Source organism: Macaca mulatta, chromosome 4 (genome assembly GCF_049350105.2).
Source record: "Macaca mulatta isolate MMU2019108-1 chromosome 4, T2T-MMU8v2.0, whole genome shotgun sequence".
NCBI classification, from domain to species: Eukaryota; Metazoa; Chordata; class Mammalia; order Primates; family Cercopithecidae; genus Macaca; species Macaca mulatta.
In genome coordinates this window covers 4,156,962-4,183,684 of record NC_133409.1, presented here as the reverse complement: position 1 = coordinate 4,183,684, position 26,723 = coordinate 4,156,962, and the positions used below count along the sequence as shown (strand labels likewise).

Genomic DNA, 26,723 nt, shown 5'->3' with positions numbered 1-26,723 from the left:
TTCATGTAGGCTTTTGACCCTTGGAGCTGGAAAGGGACCTCACGGGCAGTACAGGCATGGACTTTGGAGTCTGGTGGATCCGGGTCTTAACTCTGGATCTGCCACATACCAGCTCGAGCACTGAACTCAACTCTATGAGTTTGCACGACTAGATCTTGAAATAGGGTTAAATAATAGTATTTGTTGAGCTGCATTCTTATAAATATTATGTGTCATGGTGTGCCTACCACTTGTCAAATCATCTATTTGACAGCCATTATTTCATACATGAGACAGGTGAGGCAAAGAGAAATTGTAAGTAACTTGTCCAAAGTCAGAAATGAAACTTGAAGACGAAAAACGCCTCTCTCTGTTAGTCTCAGATGTTTATGATAAAGAAGCATTTTTTTAAAAAGCAATGAACAGACTTTCTCATTTATTATTACAAAAAGTAAATCCTTTTCAGAGTGTTGTTTTCCAAAAATGTACCATTTTGTTTTCTTTTAGGATTTGGAGTTCCATGGAGTCATGAGATTTTATTTTCAAGATAAAGCTGCTGGAAACTTTGCAACAAAATGTATTCGGGTCTCTAGTACTGCCACCACTCAAGATGTAATCGAAACGCTCGCAGAGAAATTTCGACCTGATATGCGAATGCTGTCCTCTCCCAAGTATTCACTCTATGAAGTGCATGTCAGCGGAGGTCAGTGTATACAGGAAGGGTTTGCTGGAGGCGTGACCTGACCTGTGAAGAGACAGCTTGTCCAGGGCATTGTGGTCATGTCACAGGTTTACTGCTCATCTCCATCTTTCTTCTCTTTTGCTGGGTAGGAGAGTAGTTGGCAGGCTGAGAAAACTGTTTTATGTCTGGGAATTGTTCTTATAAATCCCTGGCACATATATCTGTTGGAAGTTAGAATGAGTATATTAATTTTGCATATGCTTATTTCTCCAAAGATAAGTAGCGTTACATTTATCCAGCATATCTGGGTGTCACATACAGTGTGTAGTATGCTACCTGCTTTTTGAGAATGTTTTATATGGCTCTTATGTAGATATTATATTATTATAATTGTAACAGTTAAATATATGGGTATGAGTCATCAATCTTGCTGTACTATTTTTGCCTTCTGAAGCAATATATTTTCATTATTCTTTGGGTATAATTTAGGGTATATATCTTAAAGAAACCTCCTTATGTATTTAGTAATTTCTACTTGTGTTAACATTAGAAATTTCTGAAAATATCTTATATAGCGATATCAAATGACAACTAAAATTAGACTGATTAAGAAATGTGGAAATTTGGGTGAGTGCCATGGGTTGTGCCTGTAATCCTGGCACTTGGGGAGGCTGAGATGGGAAGATTGCTTGAGGCAACATAGTGAGACCCGTCTCCACAAAAAAATTAAAAAATAAGTCAGCTGGGCATCATGGCACATGCCTATAGTCCCAGCTACATGGGAGGCTGAGGTAGGAGGATCACTTGAGCCTAGGAGTTTGAAACTTCAGTGAACTAGGATCGTGCCACTGAACTCCACCCTGGGTGACAGAGGGACACCTTGTCTCTAAAACAATTATGAAAAGTAGAAATTTTTAAATTTTCTCATTGGTGTTTTGGAAATGTTGAGTAACCTGTTTTAGTGAAATACAAATTATAGTTGGTGCAGCAAATAAATGATTTATGTATACCACAAACCTAATTTGAATACCTCTTTTAAGTTCCATCCACAGATCTTTTTGGAACATTTTTTTTACTTAAAAAATACTGCTTTATTTGTACATATGAAATTAGACTAAAGTGTTTGTAATTTGTGGGATTTTCAGGTGTGACTAAATCCTTTCTCCCTCAGTAGTATGTAACTCAGGCCATTTTTTCGTTATTGTTGTTTGTTCAGTTTGTTTCTTAAGGTTATGAGAATATTACCTTCATCATTAATGCCAAAACTAAATTTGACAGTAGAGGATGTTCTCAATTTTGGATGATTTTTCTGAAGCTGAGTTTTTCCTTTACCTTAGAATCTTTGTAAATAGGTTACAAAGAATAAAATCTCTGTCGCTTCCACCTTTTTTTCTTTTTAGTCTGTGCTGTTCAGTTAGTTGAATACTGTCAAGTGTGAAGTCTTTGAATAATATGTAAGATTGGAGTTTGAGATCTAAAAATTGGATGATTTTGATTTTTTAAAGAAAAGGGTGAAAACACAAAGATGGTTAAAGAAGAAGGAAAATGGTGTCTTCCCCCCTCCCTCAGGTACCCTTCCACACCTTTGTTTTCACCAGCGCCTCAGGTATGAGAAAAGCCCTAGCATGCAGGTTCTCAGTCTTCTCTGGGCTACAGAACCCTTAGCGTCTCAGTAGTTTTTTAATAATGGCACCACTAGGCCAAAGGAAGTACCTGATAGTCCATTTCATTAAGTAGTTATATTCAGATAGGTTAGTAAGTGTTTAACAGTGGACAATTAGGTAGATTTTGAAAAATAGTACACATAAAATGATGGAAAACTAAAGCTTTCATTTTCTTCTTAATCACAGCTGCCGTCTGCTGGGACAGTTGTGCCTCTTGGGCCTTTCCGAGCTCCTCAGACCCCGGGAGCCCTCACTTCTTGTCCATGTTGATTTTCAGACAGTGCTGCTTGTTTATTACAGTGTTATGGAAAACCCAGCTTTGTGTGTATGTGATGCCGACAGAAGAGATGCTGTGCAGTTTACTGTGGTCCCGGAGCCACGTGAACCAGTTCTTTTTTTTTTTTTTTTTTTCAGATGGAGTCTCGCTCTGTCGCTCAGGCTGGAGTGCAGTGGCACGATCTTGGCTCACTGCTAGCTCCGTCTCCTGGGTTCAGGCTGTTCTCCTGCCTCAGCCTCCCGAGGAGCTGGGACTACAGGCGCCCACCATCACGCCCGGCTAATTTTTTGTACTTTTAGTAGAGACAGGGTTTCACCATGTTAGCCAGGATGGTCTCGATCTCCTGACCTCGTGAGCCACCGTGCCCGACCTACCCGAACCAGTTATTTTGGTGTCTGGCACGTGCACCTTGTTTCTCTTGAATATTTAAATGCTCCTCAGTTCCCCGGGGATCGCCTCAGCACGTTTGCCTACCGCAGCCCTAGTGAGCTAAAGCCCCAGCCCCAGCCCCAAGCCTTCAGCCACAGGGAAGCTCTGCATCTATTCTTTTTATATAGTACAAGTCTTTGTGTGAATTCAATAGGAAACATAAAAAAGGATCATGCTACTTTAAAAACGTGTATGAAACCACTAAGGCAGAAGAGATCTTAAATGGATAAAGATATGGTAGGACCCAGTTCCCTCTTTACCTTCACTGCTTACCCACATGCGCTTTAGAATATCTCAGCCCTCTTCTTGCTTTACTTTTATGATTTATAAATTGTTAATGTTAGTTCTCTAAAAGTTACGCTCTGAAGGATTTTCATCTAGTAAAAATTGTGCAACAAGAACAATTTGTTAATTTTGGTTTATGAAAGGAATTCAGACTTACTCTTCTATCCCTAATTTGTTACTCTGGTTTTCATTTCCAGTTGATAATTACCAGCTTCCTTTTAGCATATCCTGTATATAATTACCTGGATAATCTTTGTCAACACTATTAGCGGTAGAACTATCAGTATCATCATTGTTGTCATCATTATGGTGTCATTTTTTATGGGGAGGGTGGTGTTAGTAAACTTGCTCATTTAAAATTTAAATTTTTGGCATAGCATTGAAAGTACTTTTTCAAATTAATAGTTATCTTCGCCTGTGTGAGGCTGTAGTAAGACCCTTGTGCCCTCACCATGTCGTTCTGCCTATCTTTCTGACAGTTTTCTGGAACAACTTATCCTTTCCTTCAAGGGCTGACCTGGTCACATAGTCTCTGGGCATCATTTCGTTGAATAACCTAACAAAATGATCCTTTGTACTGCCTCACCTAGTGTTTTTATTGTAATATAAAATATAAAATATAAAATATTACTAATACAGGAGAGTACTGTTTTCTAGAGATACTTAGTAAAAGGTCCCTTAAAAAAACACATTTAAAACTAGGATCAAAGCTGGATGTGGTAGCATGTACCTATAGTCACAGCTACTCAAGAGGCTGAGGTGGGAGGGCTACTTAAAATCGAGAGTTTGAGTTCTGCCTGGGCTACATAGTGAGACCCTCGTCTAGAATCAAATTTTATAGTAAACGATGACAACGTTTGGAGACCTTAGTTACAAAAACAAAGTCTGTCTCATGTTTATCCTTACTGCTTCAAATATGGACTAACTGAAAAAACAAAGACTTTGTCTTGGGCTATCTTTCTTGACTTTCTGTGTGACTGTTGGGATGTGATTATGAAGAGCACTCTGAGTTTAGGACTTGAACCAGTATTTCTCAGAACGTCTTCCAGTCCTTGGAAAATCACATCTTTCTCTTGCAAGGAGTCTGTGTTATCTTCATCCTTATCAGTTGTCTCTTTAGTTAATAATTGGTCTGTCTGATCCTCATTTATCACTGGCCGAGTTTGTGCTTGATGGAGTTTTTACTATCACTTTAATCAGCATTGTGCAATCTTTTTTTTTTTGAGACAGGGTCTCACTTTGTCACCCAGGGTGGAGTGCAGTGGTGCCATCACAGTTCACTGTGGCCTCAGCCTCTTGGACTCAAGCAATTCTCCCACCTCAGCCCTCCGAGTAGCTGGGACTACAAGCACACAGCACCATACCCGGCTAATTTCTTCTTTTTCTTTTCTTTTTTTCTTTTTGGTGGAGATGGGGTCTCGCCATGTTGCCCAGGCTGGTCTCATACTCTTGAGCTCAATCGATCTATCCACCTTGGCCTCCCAAAGTGCTGGTATTCTAGGTGTGAGCCCAGCCAGCATCGTGCAGCCCTGTCCTTTTCTGCAAAGTGTAGCAGTTTGCAGTTTGTGTGACAGGGCGTTGTCACATGCATTCTGACCTTGAGGTGATGTGACTGATAGGTGCTGGGGAGTGGGCAGGGCTGGACAGCAGGGAGTGATGTTTGGATAGGGAGTCAGTGATTTTATTTTATGGTGAATTTTACTTTTCTTACTCAACCCGGAAAGTGCCGGCTCTTGTGTTATTGACGTTTAGGTTACAGAGCATTCCTGTGACATGTTTCTGAAAGAGGCATTTCTAAAAAATCTCAAATTCTGCCAAATTGTATATTAAAAGATAAGGACTTTAAGATAAAGATTTGGGTAGGTCACTCAATACCTGTTTAAATTTGTAGCAGTGGCTCAAAGAACAGTTGAAGGTTTGAGCAGAGTGAATGGATTTCTCCAAGCGGCAAGGAGCATTCCTGGGGAGTGAGTGTAGCCTGACTTGTGTGTGGGCCTTGCAGCCTCAGATCTGTTGCCAGCTCCTGCTTCCTTAGTCTTCTCCACCCTGGGATGGGTATCTTGGCCAGTAGGAGCAGGTCCATCCTTCAGTGCTGCCTTTCTTCCACAGCTTCCAGCGACTGTAGGCCTCTGTGAGGTGGTCAGGTTGTGTGAGGCTCTCACGGAGACCCTCTGGAGTACCATGTTCCTGATAAGTGTGCCTGGGAGGCTTGCTAATGAAAGAAATAATATACCAAATATAGTCCTTTATATAAGAAAAGTGATGGTAACTCTATGGTGGAAGGAGAGGTGAGTGTTGAAGTGGGCAAATTTTGGAGAGAAGGATCAGATGCACAGAGATAGGAAGAATAGTGCAGTCATCACTTCCAAGACCAGTGGGGGCTGCTGCCATCGCTTCATGTAGGGTACAGCATTAATGTGATGAGAACAATCTCATAGAATCAGTGGAACTTCTGTGTGGTATTAACATTCTATCCTTATTTTCCAGTTGCATATGAGATCATTTGATTTACAGAAATAAGCTTTTAGCAAAAACCATGTATACATTTTTCTTATTTCATGTATATTTCTCTTATTTTCCCAGTTAGATCTAAATGAGGGAATTGCCTCTGTTCAGTGTCTGGCACTGGATATGTGATAAACATACAGTAGCAACAAAATATCGAATTAATTAAAACTAATGATTTTACATTTTGAACAATACATTTCAATCTGCAAGTAGGTACTTTGTCTGTAAAATTAAATGTACATCAGAATGCTTGTATTAGCTAGTTCCATGAAATAACCATAGCTTATTCTTTTTTTCATTTCATGTTTTGAAGAAGAAAGAAGATTGGACATAGATGAGAAACCTCTAGTTGTACAATTGAATTGGAACAAAGATGACCGGGAAGGCAGATTTGTTCTTAAGAATGAGAATGACGCCATTCCTCCTAAGGTAGGAACCCTCAGTATTTTATGGTCTTGGTCCAGGGTCAGGTCTGACAGATAAACAGGAGACTGATGTTTTGTTACAGGAGTTCCTTCTCTTTTTTGCTTCTCTTTATAAAGCCTTTTACCCTCCTCGCAGAAAATAATTTAAAAGAAGCCTTTTTCTCCCTACTTTATCCTTTATCTCAACTAGTAATTCCAGATACTGTTTCTCACCTTTTTGAAGAATATTGATGTAAACTTGTTACCGCGAGATTTGATGATCAGGCGATCAGCTCCAGTTGATTTTTTTTTTTCAATAATATAAAATCAGAATTGTTCTAATAAGGATCAAAAGGGAAAATAATGCTTTTATATCTATTTGTGAACTTTTTGATGCAACTTTGGCTCATTTAAAGCCCTTTCATTTTGTGCAGGGTTAGGAATTAGTAAACTTTCTTGAATGATGGAATAGAATGATTCTAAAACTTTCTAGGGGATAGGATATCTGGAATTCTGTGCTGCTGTGTTTATTTTGTGCTAAATCAAGTGGCATCTTATACAAGAATTCATTATGGACAAATGATAGCAAATGCAAAGGTTAAGAATATTTTTACAAAAAATCTTCCATTTAATTCCCCCCTCCCCCCAGCCCCGCCCTGCCCCCCAACAGATTGGGAAAAGACTGTCCTTAATCACTTTTAGCAGCATAAATTTTTCATTTTGTGTGATGTCACTGTTCCGTGTTGAAGAGTCATGGAGATGTACAAAATGTATTCTTGACCTTATTTGTTACTGTGTTTAGTGACGTGTTATATTTTCAGCAAATTCAAAAAAAGTTAAGAATGCGTGTCCATTGTTAATGCTATATGTGATTTATTTCATTTCTGCTCCACAATTTCAGCAGATGCTATTTCATTCTGTAGATTTTGCTATGGACCACAAACCCTCGTTGACATGTATTGGAACTCCTAAGACCAGACCAGTGCAGTGCTCCAAGTATCTATGAATCAAATGGCAATGTTCACATGATTTTCTTCCCTAACTTATAGAGCAGAAGGCAGTTTTCTTTCCCATCACAATAGCCATTCTTTTCCTTGTTTTTCATAGTTATTTTCTTAAGTTATCCATAAAAATAATGCATCTCTGTCATCTGCTAGCAGGCCATTGTTCAAGGTTAAAATACAAGTTAAGAAGAAGCAAGCAAATAAATCAGATCTGGAAACGCAGTTAGAGATTTTTGCACAAACGTAATACTTGCAACTGTTTCATAAAAGCCAATTCATTATGGTTACTCTTAACATTTCCTTTAAAGTTAAAAACTGTTATAGACGATTTGTCTATTCATTCTTTGTTTTTATAATTTTGTTAGGTTTCTTTTATTCAGGTTACTTTATGTAAATTACTTGGAGTTTTACTGAAAATTAGATTTCATCATTTCTACCCCAGTTTTCTGACTGGCTTTGATTTTTGTTTCTTAGCTTGCTTGCTCATTAGTTTTAAAATGAGGTAAAATATAGATTCGGTGAAATGCACAGTTCTTGAATGTGCAGTTCAATTGATTTTAATAAATACACCCATGTAACTGTCAGCTGAATCAAGATAAAGACCATTCTCATTACTCCAGACCTTCCTCTGTTTCAGTAGCTTTGCTCACATGTTCGGCAGCATGTGAGATGAAATTAGCTAAGCCATGGGCAGTTTTATGTGATTCTGTGTAGTAGTCAATATGGTGATAATGTTACTTTCATCAGAAGGCTCAAAGTAATGGACCTGAAAAGCAGGAAAAAGAAGGCGTTATCCAGAACTTCAAGAGAACTCTGTCAAAGAAAGAAAAGAAGGAAAAAAAGAAGAGAGAAAAAGAGGCATTGCGACAGGCGTCTGATAAAGATGATAGACCTTTCCAAGGGGAGGACGTGTAAGTCAGTTTTGGAAATATTTCCCTGTCTTTGTGCTCCAAATCAGATGTTTTTATTGCACCAAAATTGTTAAATTTTCAGATAAATTATGAAAAGGATGAGTATCAGTCAGGAAATGTATTTGGGTATATACTCCCAGTTCTTCTGTGTGGAGGGAGGATAGAGGGGCTTACCTAAGCAGGGTTCATTGCTGGCAGTGCCTGTCTTGCTATGCTTGGGGAGAATCTCTGCACTCACAATCTTGCTAATCTTAAGTAAACTCTTGTTAACTTCATTATTTTTCTTTTTCATCTTCAGCTGGGTTTTTTCCTCATTTCTGTGGTTTTGGCCATGAGGCAGCAGTTGTCTCTTATGTACCTCAGATACACTTAATGCCTAGTCAGAGGCTGACAAGGTGAAAAGCAGATTTTCCCTTTTAAGCTTCAGATCACCAGCTAGTTCCCTCCACTCCCACCTCCCATTTCTTATTTTGTCACACCAGTTCCGTTGTAGATGGTTACCTATTTAAGTGTTTGAGGATCTGACACAGAGCTGAGGGAATAAGTTAAATCATTGCATTTTCACTATAACAAAAAGAGACATTAGGAGAAACTAGACTTTCCCCTTAATGTGGAGTTTCTAGTTCCTGTTTTCACCTTCAGCAGTTTTTGGCTTTTTAGTTAGTGCATTTGGTTATCATATGCCTATTCTTAGACAGCTTGCTGTTGCCTTGGTCTTGATTGCATGGTATTCTATACATTACTTTTCTGTAAATCAAATAATGTATGTTCTTTTTAGAAAGTCAGAATATATAGATTTGCCAAAAAGGGTAAAGAACTTAAAGAATTCACCTGTCATCACATGAACCCAAAGAGAATCATCATCTAGTTTGTTTGTTCTCTATAAATGTTTCTATTTCATAGGCTTGTCTGGAGAGGCTTTAAACGGAAATGTAACCACAGTTTCTTCAACTGGATTTTCACTTGATATTTTTCCCACTAAGATGTTTATATTTCACAAAAACATTTTTAAATGATTATACAGTATTATATAGTTCTTCCATAATTTATGTAACTAGTCCATTTTTGGTGTACTTATAGATTGTTTAATAGTGGTTCTTTGTTTTGTTTTTAAATAAATGTTCCAGTGAATATCCTTGTTCTACGACTTAGGGAATTCATCTGATTACTTTCTCAGGGTGCATTCTAGAAGAATGATTGGGTAACAGGGTTTGGGTACGCTCATGTGTTCTGAGCCCATCGGCAGACTGCCCCGTACTGTCATGGAGCCCAGAGACTTCTCTTTTCTTTACACCTGCAACTCTTGGGTGTCACAGAACAGTCTATTATCTCTACAGTATATAGTACCTTCCGTAAATTGAATTTGTTATCATTAATAAGGCAACAGCTTTCCACGTAGTTATTAACCGTTTATATTCTTTTGTTGGAGTGGCCTGTCCAAGCCTTTTTCCCATTTTAAAATTGATTCTAAGTGTTCTCTACGTATTGAGGTTATTAACCATTTGTCAGTGAATAAGGTATACTTTATAGTGGAATTTGAGCCTATTTTGTGTTGTATCAAAGGGGGTTTAGATGTGAATCTACTAGGCGGTGGTGCCTATGTAAACACTTGAGTCTAGTATCACATAATAAGGCTCTATTAAATGCAGTTATGCAAGAGAAAAAAATGGACAAAGATACGCTGCTCATACATGAAAAATATCAAAGGAGAATTTAAAACTTAGGCTAGGTTCATGCCTGTAGCCTCAGCTATTCAGGAGGCTAAGGTGGGAGGATTGCTTGAGCCTGGGAGATTGAGGTTGCAGTGAGCAATGACTGTGCCACTGCATTCCCGCCTGGGCTACAGAGCAAGACCCTATCTCAAAATAAACCAAAACGTACCAAATGCTTCTACTTTATGACTTGCTCTGTTTATCATCCTATTTATGGGGTGATACATTATTTGACTTAAAATAAGTTGTTCAACTTGATTAAAAGCTTAACTATTTTTAATTAAATTATTTTTATGATTAAAAATTGTATCTTTGAAGTATATTTACCAAAATGTAGTTAAGTATGTTAATTACCTAGTGTTGTTTTCAGCTTATTCTATACATTTGACTCCTTCACAGAAACTGTTGGAGCAATTTCCTTTTTGAAAATTTAACTTCAAGGAAGTTAATGTTTTTTAAATCCTTTAGGTGTTAAAAAAATCATTCCATTCAGTTAATTTGGGCTTTTCAAAATTTGCTGTAATTTGCTGTAATTTTTTGTTGTTGTTGTTGTTGAGATAGAGTTTTGCTCTTGTTGCCCAGGCTGGAATGCGATGGTGCGATCTTGGCTCACCGCAACCTCCACCTCTCGGGTTCAAGTGATTCTCCTGCCTCAGCCTCCCAAGTAACTGGGATTACAGGCATTTGCCACCACGCTTGGCTAATTTTGTTTTTTTTAGTGGAGACGGGGTTTCTCCATGTTGGTCACGCTGGTCTCAAACTCGACCTCGGGTGATCCACCCACATCAGCCTCCCGAAGTGTTGGGATTACAGGAGTGAGCCATCACGCCCAGCCTAAATTTGCTATAATGTTAAGACAGATTTTTGCAAAATTAAAGTATATTCAGTCCTATATTTCTTTCTTGTGGTTGGAAGGTCATGGTATAATATTGATCTGTTTTAGGGTAACACTGGTGGAAGTTACTGAAATGTATAATCAATATATTTTTCTTTTAGCATTATTCATGAATAAACTCACTATTAATGTAAGCTTTTAATGATAGATTTCTGTGTAGTTCAGTATATTCGTTTGTATTGAGAGAAACTATTCTTTATCATTAGTAATTAACATGTGGTAAATAGTACATAACAGATGTATTAGGGTACAGATGTAGCTGAATAGCATCTGCCATTTTGATTTTTGTATGACTGCAATGTGTCTATTTCCAATAAGAAAACAGTGTTTAAAATATTGTTGGCATTTTTTTTCTTACAGTGAAAATTCTCGACTGGCTGCTGAGGTTTACAAAGACATGCCTGAAACCAGCTTTACTCGAACCATTTCTAATCCTGAGGTGGTTATGAAACGACGGAGGCAACAAAAATTGGAAAAGAGAATGCAGGAATTTCGGAGCTCAGATGGGCGGCCTGATTCAGGTACAAACTTGGTATTTTTCTCTGTTCTACCTGTTACAAAGAGCATTGTTTAATTACACTCTTTATACGTGCATGAGACCTGCTTTAATTAAAGCAATGGGTGAAGTAACCTTTTCCTAACAAATGTGTACCATATACTTCTGGTACAAAATCAGCCTACCCTTTGTACAAGAGTTCTGTTCACATAGGGATATGTTTAGTTTCATACTTTCCCCCAATACAGCTCTTAAAAAAAAAAAAAAGCTAGAAAATTTCAAGTATGTACAAAAAAAGAGAGAAAGATACAATAAACTCCCATGTACGGATCACCGAGGTTTCTTCTGTACTCCAAAATACATTGCCTCCATTTTCAAACTATTATTGGGAAGCAAATCCCTAACTTATCATTCTTTCAACTATAAATATTTTGGTATATTTTCCTGAAGGATAAAGATTCCTTAAAAAGCAAAACAAAATATAACCATAGTATCATTATCAATATAAAATAATTGGTAATAATTCCTTAATGGTATCAAATAACTAGTCATTGTTTAAATTTTCCTGATTGCCTCAGATAATGCTTTTATTTGGGATGGGATCTAAATGAGACGTAACACATTGAATGCACGGTCACTTGCTTCTGTGTCCATCGCAGACACTGCTCAGGACTCTATTTCTCCTGAGCATATTTCAGCCTAGTGTCCAGAGAGCCACCAACTGCGGGGAGCGTTGGCCCACCCTAGCGTTCGTTCTTATTTTGACCCTTAGCACCCTATAACTGAGTCCTAATTACGTATTTCACAGGACTTGTTGTGCCTGTGATTCAAAAAAGATCTCAGAGAGTACAGGACTTCTTGGTTCCATAAATCTTTTAATAGATTATATTTGAGATGTGAATGATTCTTCGTTTATATGTATTTTGTCTTGTTCTGTCAAGAATTTGAAATAATTTCTAAATATATGCACCCAAAAAAACACAAGAAAATAAGGAGTCTGAAAGAAAATATAAAGAAGAAGAGTAGTAAAAAGTTTTTAAAAGACAAGAGGAATGCTTAGCAATGGCTACATGTGCTAACTACATGTCAGACCTGAAGGCACTTTGTATACTGTAAGAATGAGTTTGATATTATTACTGAAATGAATTTCTGAATTTATTCTATGGTTCCCTTAAAGAATATTCCAGTATGGGCTAGAGGTAGTGAGTCATGGTAAACATAGCTAGGTTGGAGTGTCAATTTTTGTATCTAACTTTAAAAAATATTTGTTATAATGAAATATGCTTTGATGTGGTTAGAATGTAACATTTATATATATATATATATATATATATTTTTTTTTTACGATGAAATAGGAAGTTTTTGTATGTCACTTAGCTTATGTCCCCAGATTCCCCCATGTAGTTTGCACTGCCATTGGGGGTATTTTGATGGAAAAATTTGATATGCTTTGTTAATAAGCTATTGATGAGTTTTAAGCTAGGGGTTTAGAAAGCTTTCATTGTAGCCTGAGCTTTATATCTGGAGAGATTACTGTGGAAGCAGAGTGGAAGATGGATTTGAGAGAATTCTGATTAGAAGCAGGCATGCCCATTAAAATTATTGCTTTGCCCATATAAGGAATAAGGGGCCTCTGAGCTGTGTCATTGACAGCAGGACTATAAAGGGAGAAAGGTCTGAAGAAATATTTAAGAGGTAGAATTATCAGGAACTGGCAATAGACTGGATTTTACTGAGGAGGGGAGGCATTCAGGACGGCCCCTCTGCTTTTTATTGGAAAGATGTTGATGGACTGTAGAATGAAGAACGTTTGGGGGTGGAAGATAGGTTTTGTTTATGTGTGTCACATGAAGTGCTGGTGGGATATGGGATATATTTTAGGCTAGTGTTTCAGTAGCACATGGTGATTAGGGTTTGGGAGTGATCAGTGTCGTTAGACAGTGTATAGGTGATTCAGAAACTTAAGGGAAAGCCATTGATAAGAGGAATCAGCAAAGAAAACAGGAAAAACTGCAAAGAATTAGGAGGAGAAATAGCAGAACATCTAAGTACAGCTTGTCTATTAAAGGGGTGATTGGGGTAGAAGGAGCATTTTTCTATATGTAGACTCTGAGGAAACTCTTAACTAAATATTGGTAACAAAAAATGACCCTTTATGGTTAATACTAAGGAAGCCAAAAGTATTAATGAAGTCTAAGGTTTTTATTTGTTAGTTTTAACAAATAACTTGCTCTGAAAACGTACATCCTTATAGCCTACTGCAGCTATCAGCTTAGCTCTCAGGTTGATTCTTTAGTGTGGGCTGCAGACAAGGGCACCTGTGAATACCACTTCTCTAAGAGTGACAACTGTGGCTGTTATTTTTCTCTCTTTTACCCCAAGGATTAGTTTCTCAAGTTCTGATGACAGAACCTACATGTCCCCCTTAATTTGGTTCTGTTAAACTCACCTCACAGGTGATCAGGCATCATAATTCATAACAAGCTTTGCCCCTGAACTTTGTATTTTTTAACACTTAGTTATATTTGCTTCATGATGGCTTCAAAATGTAGTTGACCCCAAAATGCCCTACATATCTCAGTTAATTCATTTGTGTCACAAATATTCTACCATTTATTGTTATGGTTTTTTTTCATTGATAAATTAACAAAATTGTAAGATAAGTTTTAGTTGATTCTTCCTCCTCTTGGGCTTTTTAGTGCGCAGTCTTAGGAGTAGCAGGGCACTGTGAAGTGCAGAAGCACATGGAGCTGGGGTCAGGGTACAGTTGGAACCACTGTGCACAAACCAAGAGCTACAGTTTCTTCATCTTCAAAACGGGACACTAACCAAAATCATATAGATGTTAACTGCAGTCTACCTACTTGTTTACTCATCCTATTGTACATATGTTTTTTTTGTGACTTTTTTGAGGCCTGTATTTGGATGTGGAGTGTAATTAAATAAGGAGTGTGCATTCTGGTGTCATGGAAAACACACAGTTTAAATGGACTCCTCTCCTGTTGCTGATCTCCCTATCTTCACCCAAAAGGCAGGATCCTCTTTGGAAAGCACAAATGACATTTTGCCCACCTCCTTAGACACATGCACGCAGACACACAGTCATACATGTGCACTCTCTCTTGCGCGCGTGCACACACACACACACACACACACACACACAGAACTTAAACCCTTCCAATGGCTCTCACTTTAACTGGAATAATTCAAACTCATGATGTGATCATGGTCTGAGAAGTCCTGTAGGATCTGGTCTCAGCTGGTTTCTGACCTCATCTGCGCCTTTTCCCCTTGCTCTGTCCGTACTGGCCAGTGAACCCAACCAGACATACCCCAACCCTGGGCCTTAGCAGCTGCTGGTCCTCTGCTGAGACAAAGCCCTTCCTTTAGATTTTCACATGATTACTTCTGTCTTGTTGTTCAGGTCTGAGTTCAAATGTTTATTCTTCAGAGAATTCTTGGCCAGTTATCCAAGCTTAGGATGCTCTCGGTCATGTTCTTTCTCACAACCTTTTATATTTTCACAATGTATGTCACTATTTTAAAGGTATTTATTTGTTTTCTTGTTAGTCTTCTTCCTCTGCATCCTGCGTCCCAACCACAGAATGTAAGCTGTTGAGGCAGGAACATCATCTGACCTGCTTATTTCTGTTCCTCTGCATTGGAACAGGGGAGCCCCGGGGCAGTGTGAGCGTGCACATGGTAAAGATGTGCTGCAACCTGTGATTCCCCTGGCCCGGCTTAGCAGGTCCATATTCTAATACTACTGTGGACTAGTTGGTTTCTTAAAAGACCAACATGATTTTACTGTGAGCTAAGTTATCAAAATGCAATTCGTGCCAGACTTGTTGAAAAAGAGAGTATGAGAAATATTCAGTAGTTGAAAAAGAGAGTATGAGAAATATTCAGTAGCTGAAATAACTGCATTAGAATCAAAAAGTAATGGAATCATGGAAATTAAGAATTTGCTTCAAGAAACCCACAGATTTTCTAATCTAGCTCTCTTAAGTTACAGGTGAGAAAATTGAGAGTTAAAGAAGCTAGAGTGCATACCTAGGGGCACACTGTCTTAATGGGACTGTGGAGCCTATCTTAATTTCTTCCCTCAGTATCCTTTCATCTAGACTTCAGATTTCAAGGCATATTAATCTTGGACCATAGGTAGAAAGCAGATTATGACACCAAAAGTGACAATATTATGACATATACATGTAGATTTCCATTAAAAAGAAACACAAAAGAAAATGTCAGGATATCCAAATTGCTCTGCTGTAGTTGGTTTTCTTTTTTTCCCCTAAATAAGTTCACAGCTATAAAGGACATTGTAGTTTGTAGTGCCTGGAAGTAAAAATAGAACTTTGCTCTGTTGGCAAATCTCTCATGAAAAATATTTGGCCTCGAGCACCTGAGATCTCCTGGTTCCTACTTCACTTTTTAAAAATGAATTTATTTAGTGGGTTAATATTTGACTTTATCTGGGTTTTTAGTTTGTTTCAGATTGATGATCAGGAAGTAGGAAAATGGGAGAAATAGGTATATGATAATATGTAGGTAAGGAAATGGGAAAGCAATTGAATAAAGAGCAGCACCATAGAGAAATTCTGGAGTTCCTTCCTTTTCTTTCCTCACTATAGTGGAAATCAGTTCATTGTTATAAAAACTCCTTTGGCTTGAAGAGAGAAGATGAAAATGATCTTTGTCATACTGGATTGTTCATGGTTTCTAAATGTCACTAGATCAACTAGTTACTGCTATTATATGTTATCTAACAGGAAATGAAAAAAATCGTTATTAGGCAGATTGTCTTTGTACTCGTTATAGCTAGAATGCAGGTACCTTTTTCTCAAGTGACTGTAAATGTTAGCTACCTCTGTTATTGGCATAAAGTAAGTTGTACTCAAAGATGTCAAAATGTTTTTTCAGGTGGAACATTGAGAATTTATGCAGATAGTTTAAAACCAAATATTCCCTACAAGACAATCCTGCTGTCTACTACAGATCCTGCAGACTTTGCTGTGGCTGAAGCTTTAGAGAAGTATGGTCTGGAAAAAGAAAACCCTAAGGATTACTGCATCGCCCGGGTAAGGAACTTGATCAAATCAGTAGCTCTTTCTTTTTTTTTTTTTTGAGACGGAGTCTCGTGCTGTCACCCAGGCTGGAGTGCAGTGGCCGGATCTCAGCTCACTGCAAGCTCCGCCTCCCGGGTTCACGCCATTCTCCTGCCTCAGCCTCCCGAGTAGCTGGGACTACAGGCGTCCGCCACCTCGCCCGGCTAGTTTTTTGTATTTTTTTTTTTAGTAGAGACGGGGTTTCACCATGTTAACCAGGATGGTCTCGATCTCCTGACCTCGTGATCCGCCCGACTCGGCCTCCCAAAGTGCTGGGATTACAGGCTTGAGCCACCACGCCCGGCCTATCAGTAGCTCTTTCTACTTTGCATTTAAATGGAAGATTTTCTTTAAATCAAATTAAACCTAGATTTTCACCCCACCATGTCGTTTAGAATCTGATAAATTACAAATCATGTGCTAAATGTATATTTTTAAAAAGCAGTCTCCCTTCCATTACAAAAGTAATATATGTTTCTATTATAAAATAAGAAAAATATTAAAAGGCAAATTAAAGAAAATAAAAATTACCCCAAAAGCAACTGACCACATATATGTGTGGTTCTAATTCTTGTCTCTTTTCTGTTCCATTGATACATATGTCTATCTTTTTACCAATACCAAGCTGCCTTAATTACTGTAGATTTATAATAAGTCTTAAAATTATATAAAGTATGTGCCAGTTTTGTTCATTATTTTAAAAAATTTTTTTGTTTATTCTCGGTTGTTTGTGTTTCTTTATAAATTTTAGAATCAGCTCGTCAGTGTCTACCCAGAACCTTCTGGGATTGTGATTGGGTTTGCATTACAGATGAACTTTGATAGACTTCTCATCCTATTAATACTTAGTCTTCCAATTTGTGAGCAGAGTGTATCTCTTTATTTACTTAGTGGTTTAAATTCTCTCAGCAGTGTTTCATGGTATTCAGTGTGGAGGTCTTGTGCCTCTCTTGTTAGCTACAGGTAGAATTAAATAAAACGGCTTGTTGTTTGAGTTTTATAACTTTTATCTTCTTGCTGAGAAGCTAAGAAGTTACATTGAGTTGGAAAAGCTAGTGATTTGTAACTTAGGAATATAGCCCAACTTTTAGCAGACAGTAGATGGGAAATCATGTTTTTCTCACATTAAAGTGACAATAAAGGAATACAAATTTGTTCAAATGCACAGGAACAAAGAGAATGAGAGAAGAAATGACGAGATTAGAGTAGTCTGTGGAATTTTGCAGATGTAAATGAGAGGTCTCTAACTTGCCAGAGAAATCTTGCTGGGAGGACATCAAGACAAAAGCAGGCAAGTGTGTCCCAGCCCCAGGAAGACTCAGGAATTAGAGGCTTTGAAACTTTCTAAGGGCTGAAAAGAAGAAATTGGGCTGAAAGTTTCTATAAGAAGTGGCAGACTCCACCAGATTCACTTCCCTACCCTAAGTGCTGAAGGCTAGGGTAAAACTAATGGGAGATGAGTGGGTGTTGAATGGAGTCCTTGGATTTGGAGGTAACAGGACTAGCACAAGGTGATAAGGGTCTTCACTGAAAACAGGAGGATGAAGTGAAAGACTGTACCCAGAATACTGATGTCTAGAAGATTTATGGATCCCTCTCAGAAGGCACTTGTCGAAAGAAAGATTTGTATGTAAATGGACCTTTGGAAATTCTGGTCTAATAACATCACTCTGAGACTTAGCAACAGTAATCCTTGCCCACATATATAGACTTTACATTCAGCTTTCATGGGACTTGCTGTCAAATGTCGATAGCCAAGGTTCAACAGACATTTGAAAAAAGTACCTTTAAAATGGGGACAAATCAACACAAACATTAAGAAAACTGGAGCTAAAAGGGAGAAACTGGAGAGAGCAGATGGAAGTTTGACAACACTGAGACTCACAGAGATAAAGAAAATAGTGCATCCATGAAATATGACTAGAATGCCAGAAAAAGAAACAGAGGAAGAGCTCTTAGAAATTTTGTTAAGTAAATAAGGGATCGAGGGGGAAAATATTAATAAGATAGGTGGAAAATGAGGAAATCTACCTAAATACAGATCAAAGAGAAAAAGAAGTAAAACAGACAAGATACTTAGATTATTAGTGTAGAATATCCAACATATACTAAAGGGGGATCACTCAGAGAAAACCAAAGGAAGCCTGGCATGGTGGCTCACTCCTGTAATCCCAGCACTTTGAGGTCAGGGGTTTGAGACAAGGCTGGTCAACACTGCGAAACCCTGTCTCTACTAAAAATACAAAAAAAAAAAAAAAATGAGCTGGGCATGGTGGCGCGCACTTGTAATCCCAGCTACTTGGGAGGTTGAGGCAGGGCAATTACTTGAACTCGGGAGGTTGCAGTGAGCCGAGATCTTGCCATTGCATTCCAGCCTGGGCAACGGAGCGAGACTGTCTCAAAATAAAAAAAAAAAGGAAAACCAAAGGAAATGGAGAGACGGAATTTATCAAGGAAATACTGCTAGAATCTCTCAGAACTGAAGGAGTTTAGTTTCTAGGTTGAAAAGGCCCACTGAATAATGGTACAATTGCTTTGACAAAGACCCAAACCAAAGCTTATTATTTTGAAATTGCAGAAAACTAGTGTTAAAAAGAATGATTCAAAAGATTCAAGTTACATGTAAAGGTTTTAGGAGTAAGACTGGTGCTAGACTTCTCAACAGTAACTATGGAATCTGGCATGCCATGTACTTTCAAATGCAGAGTGAAATGATTTCCAATCCAGATTGTCAACCAAGTGTTAGGTGGATGGAATAAAGACATTTCAGAACATGCAAGACAAAAATTTACCTCACACGTGCCCTATCTCAAAAAAGTGCTGGAGGACATTGTCCAGCAGAATGATGGAGTAGGCCAAGAAAGAGAGAGAGGGAGAATTCAAGAATAGAATCTATCAGGAGAAGGGAATTCCTAAAGATGGTGGGGAAGGAAAGTCCGGAAGATTCCTCTGCAGTAGTCCTGAACGGCACACACTCGAGATTGGAGATAATGTCCAAAACTGAACGTAAATAGCAGTAAGGACACATTGTTTAGAAATATGGTGGTAAATATTAGTTGTGACATCTAAAATAAACGAATATCCAGTACATTCCCAAGGATATTTCTATGAGCATTTATTTTTGCAGTATTTTGTGCATAGCAATAAAAGAGCAGACAACAAGCCCAGCACTAAGGAGTGCTTCTGCTACTCAGTGACATGTTGCTTTGCAACGTCAATTAGATCTCTACTGGTTGACCTGGAGATATATACAGGCACACCTCGGTGATGTTGCAGGTTTGGTGCCAGACCGCCACAGTAAATCTGGCATCACAATAAAGTGAGTCACACGAGTTTTTTGGTTTCCCTATACATATAAAAGTTATGCTTTTAGTATACTGTAGTCTATTAAGTGTGCAGTAGCATTATGTTTAAGAAAAAATGTACCTACGTTAATTTAAAAATACTTTAGTGCTTAAACAATGCTAACGATCATCTGAGCCTTCAGCAACTTGTAATCTTTTTGCTGGTGCAGGGGCTTGCCTGGATGTTGATGGCCGCTGAGTGACCAGGGTGGTGGTTGCTGAAGGTTAGGTTGGCTGTGGCAACTCCCTAAAATACAACAAATGAAGTTTGCTGCATTGATCGACTCTTCTTTTCACAAAATATTTCTCTGTAGCATACCGTACTGTTTGATAACATTTTATGTACGGTAAAATTTCTTTCAGAATTGAGGTCAGCCCTCCCAACCCCTGCCACTGCTTTATCAACTAAGTTTATATAATATTTGAAATCCTTTGTTTTCATTTCAACAGTGTTCACAGCATCTTCACCAGGAGTTGATTCCATAAGAAACTACTTTCTTTGCTTATTCCTAAGAGGCAACTCCTTGTTTGTTCAAGTTTTACCGTGAGATTGCAGCATTTCAGTCACATCTTCAGACCCCATTTATAATCTTAGTTCTCTTCCTGCTTTCACCTCATCTTCATTTACTTCCTTCACTGAGGTCTTGAACAGCTCCAAATCATCCATAGGATTTGAATCAATTTCTTCCAAACTCCTGTCAGTATTGATATTTTTCCTTATCCCATGAATCACGAATGTTCTAATGGCATCTAGAATGGTGAATACTTTCCAGGTTTGCACCCCAGATTTATCAGAGAATCACTATCTATGGCAGCTATAGCCTCATGAAATGTATTTCTTAAATAATAAGACTCGAAAGTCAAAATCACTCCTTGTTCCATGGGCTGCAGAGTGGGCGCTGCTTTCGTAAGCATGAAAGCAATGTTAATCTTGTACCTCTCCACAGAGCCTGGGTGAGTAGGTGCCTTGTCAGTGAGCAGTAGTAGTTTCAAAGTGTTCTTTTTTTCTTTTTTTTTCCTTCTTTCCTCTGAGCAGTAGGTCCCAGCAGTGGGCTCAAAATAGTAAACCATGCTGTAAATAGATGTGTTGACATCTAGGATTTGTTGTTCATTTATAGAGCACAGGCAGAGTTGATTTGTATAATTCTTAAAAGCTCCAGAATTTTTAGAAAGGTAAGTGAGCGTTGGCCTCAACTTAAAGTCACCAGCTGCATTTGCCCCTAACAAAAGAATCAGCCTGTTCTTTGAAGCTTCGAAGCCAGGGATTGCCTTCTCCTCTCTAGCTAGAGAGTCCTAGATGGCTGCTTTTTCCAATAGAAGGCTGTTTCAGCTTCATTGAAAATCTGTTTAGTGTAGTGACCTTCATTAATGATCTTAGCTAGATCTTCTGGAGAACTTGCTGCAGCTTCTCCATCAGCTGCTTCACCTTGCACTTTTGTTTTACGGAGATGGCTTCATTTCTTAAACCTCACAAATCAACCTGTGCTAGCTTCAGACTTTTCTCACCTTTCTCAGCCTTCATAGAATTAAAGAGTTAGGGCCTTGCTCTAAAGTAGAATTGGCTGTAATGTTGTGGCTGATTTGGTCATTTATCCAGACCATTCAGACTTTCTCCATATGAGCAATAAGGCTGTTTCTCTTTCTCATCATTCATGTGTTCATCGGAGTAGCACTTTTAATTTCCTTTAAGAAGTTTTCCTTTGCATTCATAACTTGACTGGCACCAAGAAACCTAGCTTTCTGCCTGTCTTTGCTTTCAACATGTCTTCCTCACTATGTTTAATAAATTTTTAGCTTTTGATTTAAAGTGAGAGACGTGCAGCTCTTCCTTTCACGTAGAGGCCATTTTAGGGTATTAATTGGCCTAATTCAATATTACTATGTCTCATAGAATAGGGAGGGCCAAGGAGAGGCAAAGATGGGGAGTGGAACATTCAGAACACACACATTTGTCAGTTAAACTTGCCATCTTACATGGGTGCAGTTCATGGCACCCGAAAACACTAGTAACATCAAAGATCACAGATCACCATGACAGATTTAATAATAATAATGAAAAAGTTTGAAGTAATGTGAGAATTAACACATACACACAGACACAAAGTGAGCACATGGTGTTGGAAAAATGGCACCAGTAGGCGTGCTCAACGCAGGCTTGCCACACACCTTCATCTTGTATTTGTTTTTCTTAAAAGAGCAATATCCTTGAGGCATAATAAAGCAGCAGGGTATGCCTGTACATTTACGAATACCCAGTCATCATAAACAAAACCAGATAACACAATGCTGTGTATATGTTTACATGAGCAAAGAGAAAGGTAAATGCATAGAAAAGATACTATCTTTCAAACTGAGTGAGGGAAAGAGGGAGGCAAAGACTTTTAAAATGTGTTAAATGATTAAGATCTGAATCACATAAAATAAATGCATAAAGATAATTATTGAAAGTATGGTCACAAAAATATAGTTATCTCACAGTAGTTTTTTTTTTTCTTGTGCTTTTTCTGTATTTGTATTTTTTTTACAGTGAACTTGTGTTATTCAGAATCAGAAAGAAATATAGCAAAGCCCATTTCGTTGTGGGGAAGGGAGAAGATAGATGAACCATAGGTATTTGGTAATTTGATGCACCTTTTTATTTCTTTGGCCTTTATTTAGTAGGAAGTAGTAAGAAATAATATTGATAAAATTGAAGGAAAATGGTTGTCTCAGAAGTGAAATTTTAAAATTTATACTTCTAAATGAGAATCCATAGATAAAGAAACACTGTCATGAACTAGAGTTCTGCCATACTCTGTGGGGCGTTGATGGGGTAAGGTTGTATAGTCAAGGTAATTGTGCATTCTCTCTGAAGGAGAAATTCTGCCATATTTTGTAGGCTGTTGATGGGGTAAGGTTGTAAGGTTCTATAGTCAAGGTAATTGTACATTGTCTCTGAAGGAAAAATACCTGAGCTAGAGGACATTGTGTTGTGTTGCCCTGACAGTTACTTGAAGTACAGGAGAGCTCTGTTATAATCCTGGGCCTCATACAATAATCACTTATCTGTTCATAAGAACTATGTAGCAAGCATGACTGTGTATATAGGAGACATAATTTACATATAGAATAATTAAGTCCATGGATATGATGGTTCTTTAAGTGTTCCTTATACTTACAATTGATTAGTAACTGCTGTACGACGTTTCCTAAGTCAGAATACTATTAGTAAAACAGCAGTGTACATAGCGTCTGTACTACTAAACAGAGGCCTGATGCTTTCTGATCTGTGTCCCTCATCTGTTGCGTGAACATTGAGGGCAGAAACTTGAAACCCCGTCTCTACTAAAAATACAAAAATTAACTGGGCATGGTGGCGGGCACCTGTAATCTCAGCTACGTGGGAGGCTGAGGCAGGAGAATCACTTGAACCCCTGGGAGGCAGAGGTTGCAGTGAGCCGAGATCGTGCCACTGCACTCCAGCCTGGGTGACAGAGCGAGGCTCTATTTAAAAAAAAAAAGTCTAGTGTTGCATCTGATACATGGTGTTGCTCCAGTATTTGCCAAGGGAATATTTATGTTGATAAGTGTATATAAGTCTATTTAATAATAAACTTCTATAAAATTGCATCTGATAAACTTTGTAACATCTGTTTCCTTTCAGTAATTTTTGGTTCATTTTTACTGATGAAAATGAGAAAGTGAAGGAGCACCTTAATCGGGGTTTTAAAGTTATAAAAGCCTATCTTGGGATTTTATTGACAGTCCCTTGTGAAATCATTTGATAATTTCCTTTGAGTGTTTCTTCTGGTTTTGGTTTTCTGTTCTATTATTTCCTAACCAGTTTTCTTTTACAAGATTAGGCAATACAAATCAGGAGGTAATTATTGTTTTGCCTTGAAATTCTTTATCTTCTCAGCTTGCCTTTTTATTTTTTTATTTTTATGTTTTTCTTTTTGGAGATGGAATCTCGCTCTGTCACCCAGGCTGGAGTGCAATGGCATGATCTCAGCTCACTGCAACTTCCGCCTCTTGGGTTCAAGCCATTCTCCTGCCTCAGCCTCCCAAATAGCTGAGGGACTACAAGTGCACGCTGCCATCCCCGGCTAATTTTTTGTATTTTTTAGTAGAGACGAGGTTTCACTGTGTTGCCCAGGCTCGTCTCGAACCCCTGAGCTCGGGCAGTCCACCCGCCTCGGCCTCCCAAAGTGCTAGGATTACAGGCATGAGACGCTGCGCCTGGCCCAGCTCGCCATTTTATAAATTATAGCTGTTTTCATATTCTTTATTCATTATTTTATCTATTTAATTATTCAATAAATTTTCTCCTTGTTAGATATTATCCTGGGATAAGAAGAAGCTGCCCTTAGAGCTTATAATAAAGGGAGACAGAAAGACGAAGAAATAGAAAAACAGGGAGCTTTTCTATTAGAATGAAAATCATTGAATGCTTTCTAGAGAAGTTGTACTTAAGCTGAAGGATGAATGGATGTTATTAGACATGAAAGTTGGGGCAGGAGGGGTCATGGAAGCATGATATATGTCACCAAGTGTGAGAATTCTGGTTCCATGTGACTTGGCTCTAAATGTTTGATAACAATGGAGACTAAAGAGATGAGTGAAGGTCAGATCCTGAAGTAGTATATGTTCTGAGCCAAGATACTGAATTTAATATGAAACACTATGAAGAAAGATTGATTAATTTATGATAAGGTATGTTTTAGTCTATTTGTCTTTTTAAGGTAATTGAAGCAGTGTAGAGAGAAATTACAAGGTTCTGTAGAAGAGTCTAACCCATTTGGTATGTGAGCATGAGGATACATTTGGGTGGTGAGGTCTATTAAGATAACATCATTACATTAATTACAGGTTGCAAGTAATGTTCACATGCCAGTGACTTGGCCTTCTTTTCTTATTCTCTCTAATCCTGTTTTGGTTCATGTTAGCAGTGCGTGAAGAGGGAAGATGAAGCACCAGCACAAAGTCTAGAAGAATATTGGACAACCATCATCTCCCACTCTCCTCCATATTACAGTGTTTTGGGGGCTTTCTTAGATGATTAAAAAAATTGTTTGGCTCTAGTAAAAACATAATAAAAAAGTAATACAGCATTATGAATTTTTAAGAGTTCAGTGAATACAGTATATTGAAGCAGGTGGTTAAAAGCATTTGTTGAATGAATGACTACTTGCCCTGTAGTATATCTAAATGGTCTGATTAAAATTTAATCATAAAGAGATTATTTACAAGCAAACGAAAACTATTCTGGCTTGTTGTGTGGTGGTTATCCTAAGAGATCACATATTGTATGAACCCACTTTATAAAAACAATTCTTTGAATGTGAAAAGGTGGTTTAAGGACTAGAGAGATTGAAATTTGCAATAGTGAAGAAATTACGTGGAAGTTAACCATTACATACTGCCTTTCCATATAAAAGGTTGTAAAAAAAAAATATTCAGTCTAGCTCTTTTTAGGGACCAGGTGATTAAAAGCAGCCAAATCAGCTGGCTTAGCTTTTTATTGTAGACTATTACCTTTCACTTTTATTGATGATTATTTTGATGATGAGTGAGAATTGTTTCTAGTGCTTGATTAATATAATTCTACAGTGACATTTTATTCATTCAAAAGCAATAAATGTATTCTTTTAAGTACTTGCTAACCTAGTTACTTTGGCACATTCACAGTTAATTATTTTTGTTTTTTTAGGTTATGCTTCCTCCTGGAGCCCAGCATTCTGATGAAAAGGGTGCTAAAGAAATCATTCTTGATGATGATGAGTGTCCTTTACAAATCTTCAGGGAATGGCCAAGTGACAAAGGTAGTAACCTTATTAAAGGATTACTTACACCAGATTCCTACATGATATACCAGGTGTTCACCTTACCACATGATGTAGGAGTTGTGTACGTAAATATTTTTGGATGGCCTTGTTGTTGTTGTTGTTGAGACAGAGTCTTACTCTTGTTACCAAGGCTGGAGTGCAATGGCGAGATCTCGGCTCACTGCAACCTCCACCTCCCGGGTTCAAGCAATTCCCCTGCCTCAGCCTCCCAAGTAGCTGGGATTACAGGCGCCCGCCCCCATGCCCCGCTAATTTTGTATTTTTAGTAGAGACAGGGTTTCTCCATGTGGATGGCTTTTTGCTTTAGAGCTTTCTGCCTCCTTCATTTACTTGCTTGATGATTCCTGAGTGATGCTATTGTCCCTAAGACCATACTCAGCTTATCTGAGTCTCATGTGTTAGACACTGAACAAATGGTGATACTGCAGGTAAATCACACATCTCATGAAGAAACTAGAATATTAGCACTACAGCAAGAAGCAGAAGATTATTGATATCTACCAGTAGTAGATAACACATTTCATGCTGACCAGATTAACTGTGCGATGTTTGGACAAATTTGTTGTGATAGAGAAAATGATTTCTGTAACCCTATAGATTGTCCAGTGATTTAGTCATTTCAGATAATGAATTCACACTTAGCATTACTGAAACAATTTTCCCTAATTATTTCAAAGCAGTCAAAGTTTAAAGCTGTGTTTTTAAGAAAATGTGGTTTTCTTTCAAATTCACGTCATAAGTTAACTGTTAACTCTCTAGAGGGCCTTGCATTAATAACGACATAAAAATATATTGCCGTTTAATCGTGTCAATATGGAATGTAGATTGGTAGTTTTAAAACACCAAAAAAATCTTTCTCAGCAAGCAAATTTCTATCCTCCTTAAAACACTTGTTTAGTACTTTTTAAAAACAGTATGAAGTTAAAATTTTATTAAAGGCAAATTGCTTTAATTCTTTAAGTTGAACTTAATAAAAATCAGGTCAACTAAAAATATACATATTTATTTTGTTAGTAATAGAATTCTTGTTTTATTTCAATAGGCTTTTGTGGGAACAGGTGGTATTTGGTTACATGAATACGTTTTTTTCGTGGTGATTTCTGAGATTTTGGTGTACTTATCACCCTAAAAGTACATTTTCATATGTGTATTTGTGTGTGAATGTGGTTTTTTTATATATGAATGTATTTACTGATCATA

The 26,723-nt window shown here is 37.9% G+C and overlaps 1 protein-coding gene across 32 annotated transcripts in view; it reads left to right on the top strand.

Annotated features, from left to right (window-relative positions):
• Nucleotides 1–26,723, top strand: part of AFDN (afadin, adherens junction formation factor) — a 142,212-nt gene that overhangs the window by 38,172 nt on the left and 77,317 nt on the right. For 14 of the 32 annotated variants that reach the window (XM_078001139.1, XM_028846970.2, XM_078001134.1 and 11 more), the window contains exons 2-7: nt 487–682; nt 6,138–6,253; nt 7,980–8,143; nt 11,111–11,271; nt 16,170–16,327; nt 25,388–25,499. In XM_078001139.1, coding sequence (XP_077857265.1) covers nt 508–682; nt 6,138–6,253; nt 7,980–8,143; nt 11,111–11,271; nt 16,170–16,327; nt 25,388–25,499 — 886 coding nt within the window. In that variant the 5' untranslated portion in view covers nt 487–507. The remainder of the gene's footprint in view (nt 1–486; nt 683–6,137; nt 6,254–7,979; nt 8,144–11,110; nt 11,272–16,169; nt 16,328–25,387; nt 25,500–26,723) is intronic. The other 18 variants (XM_078001140.1, XM_078001152.1, XM_078001151.1 and 15 more) reach the window with 3 other exon arrangements.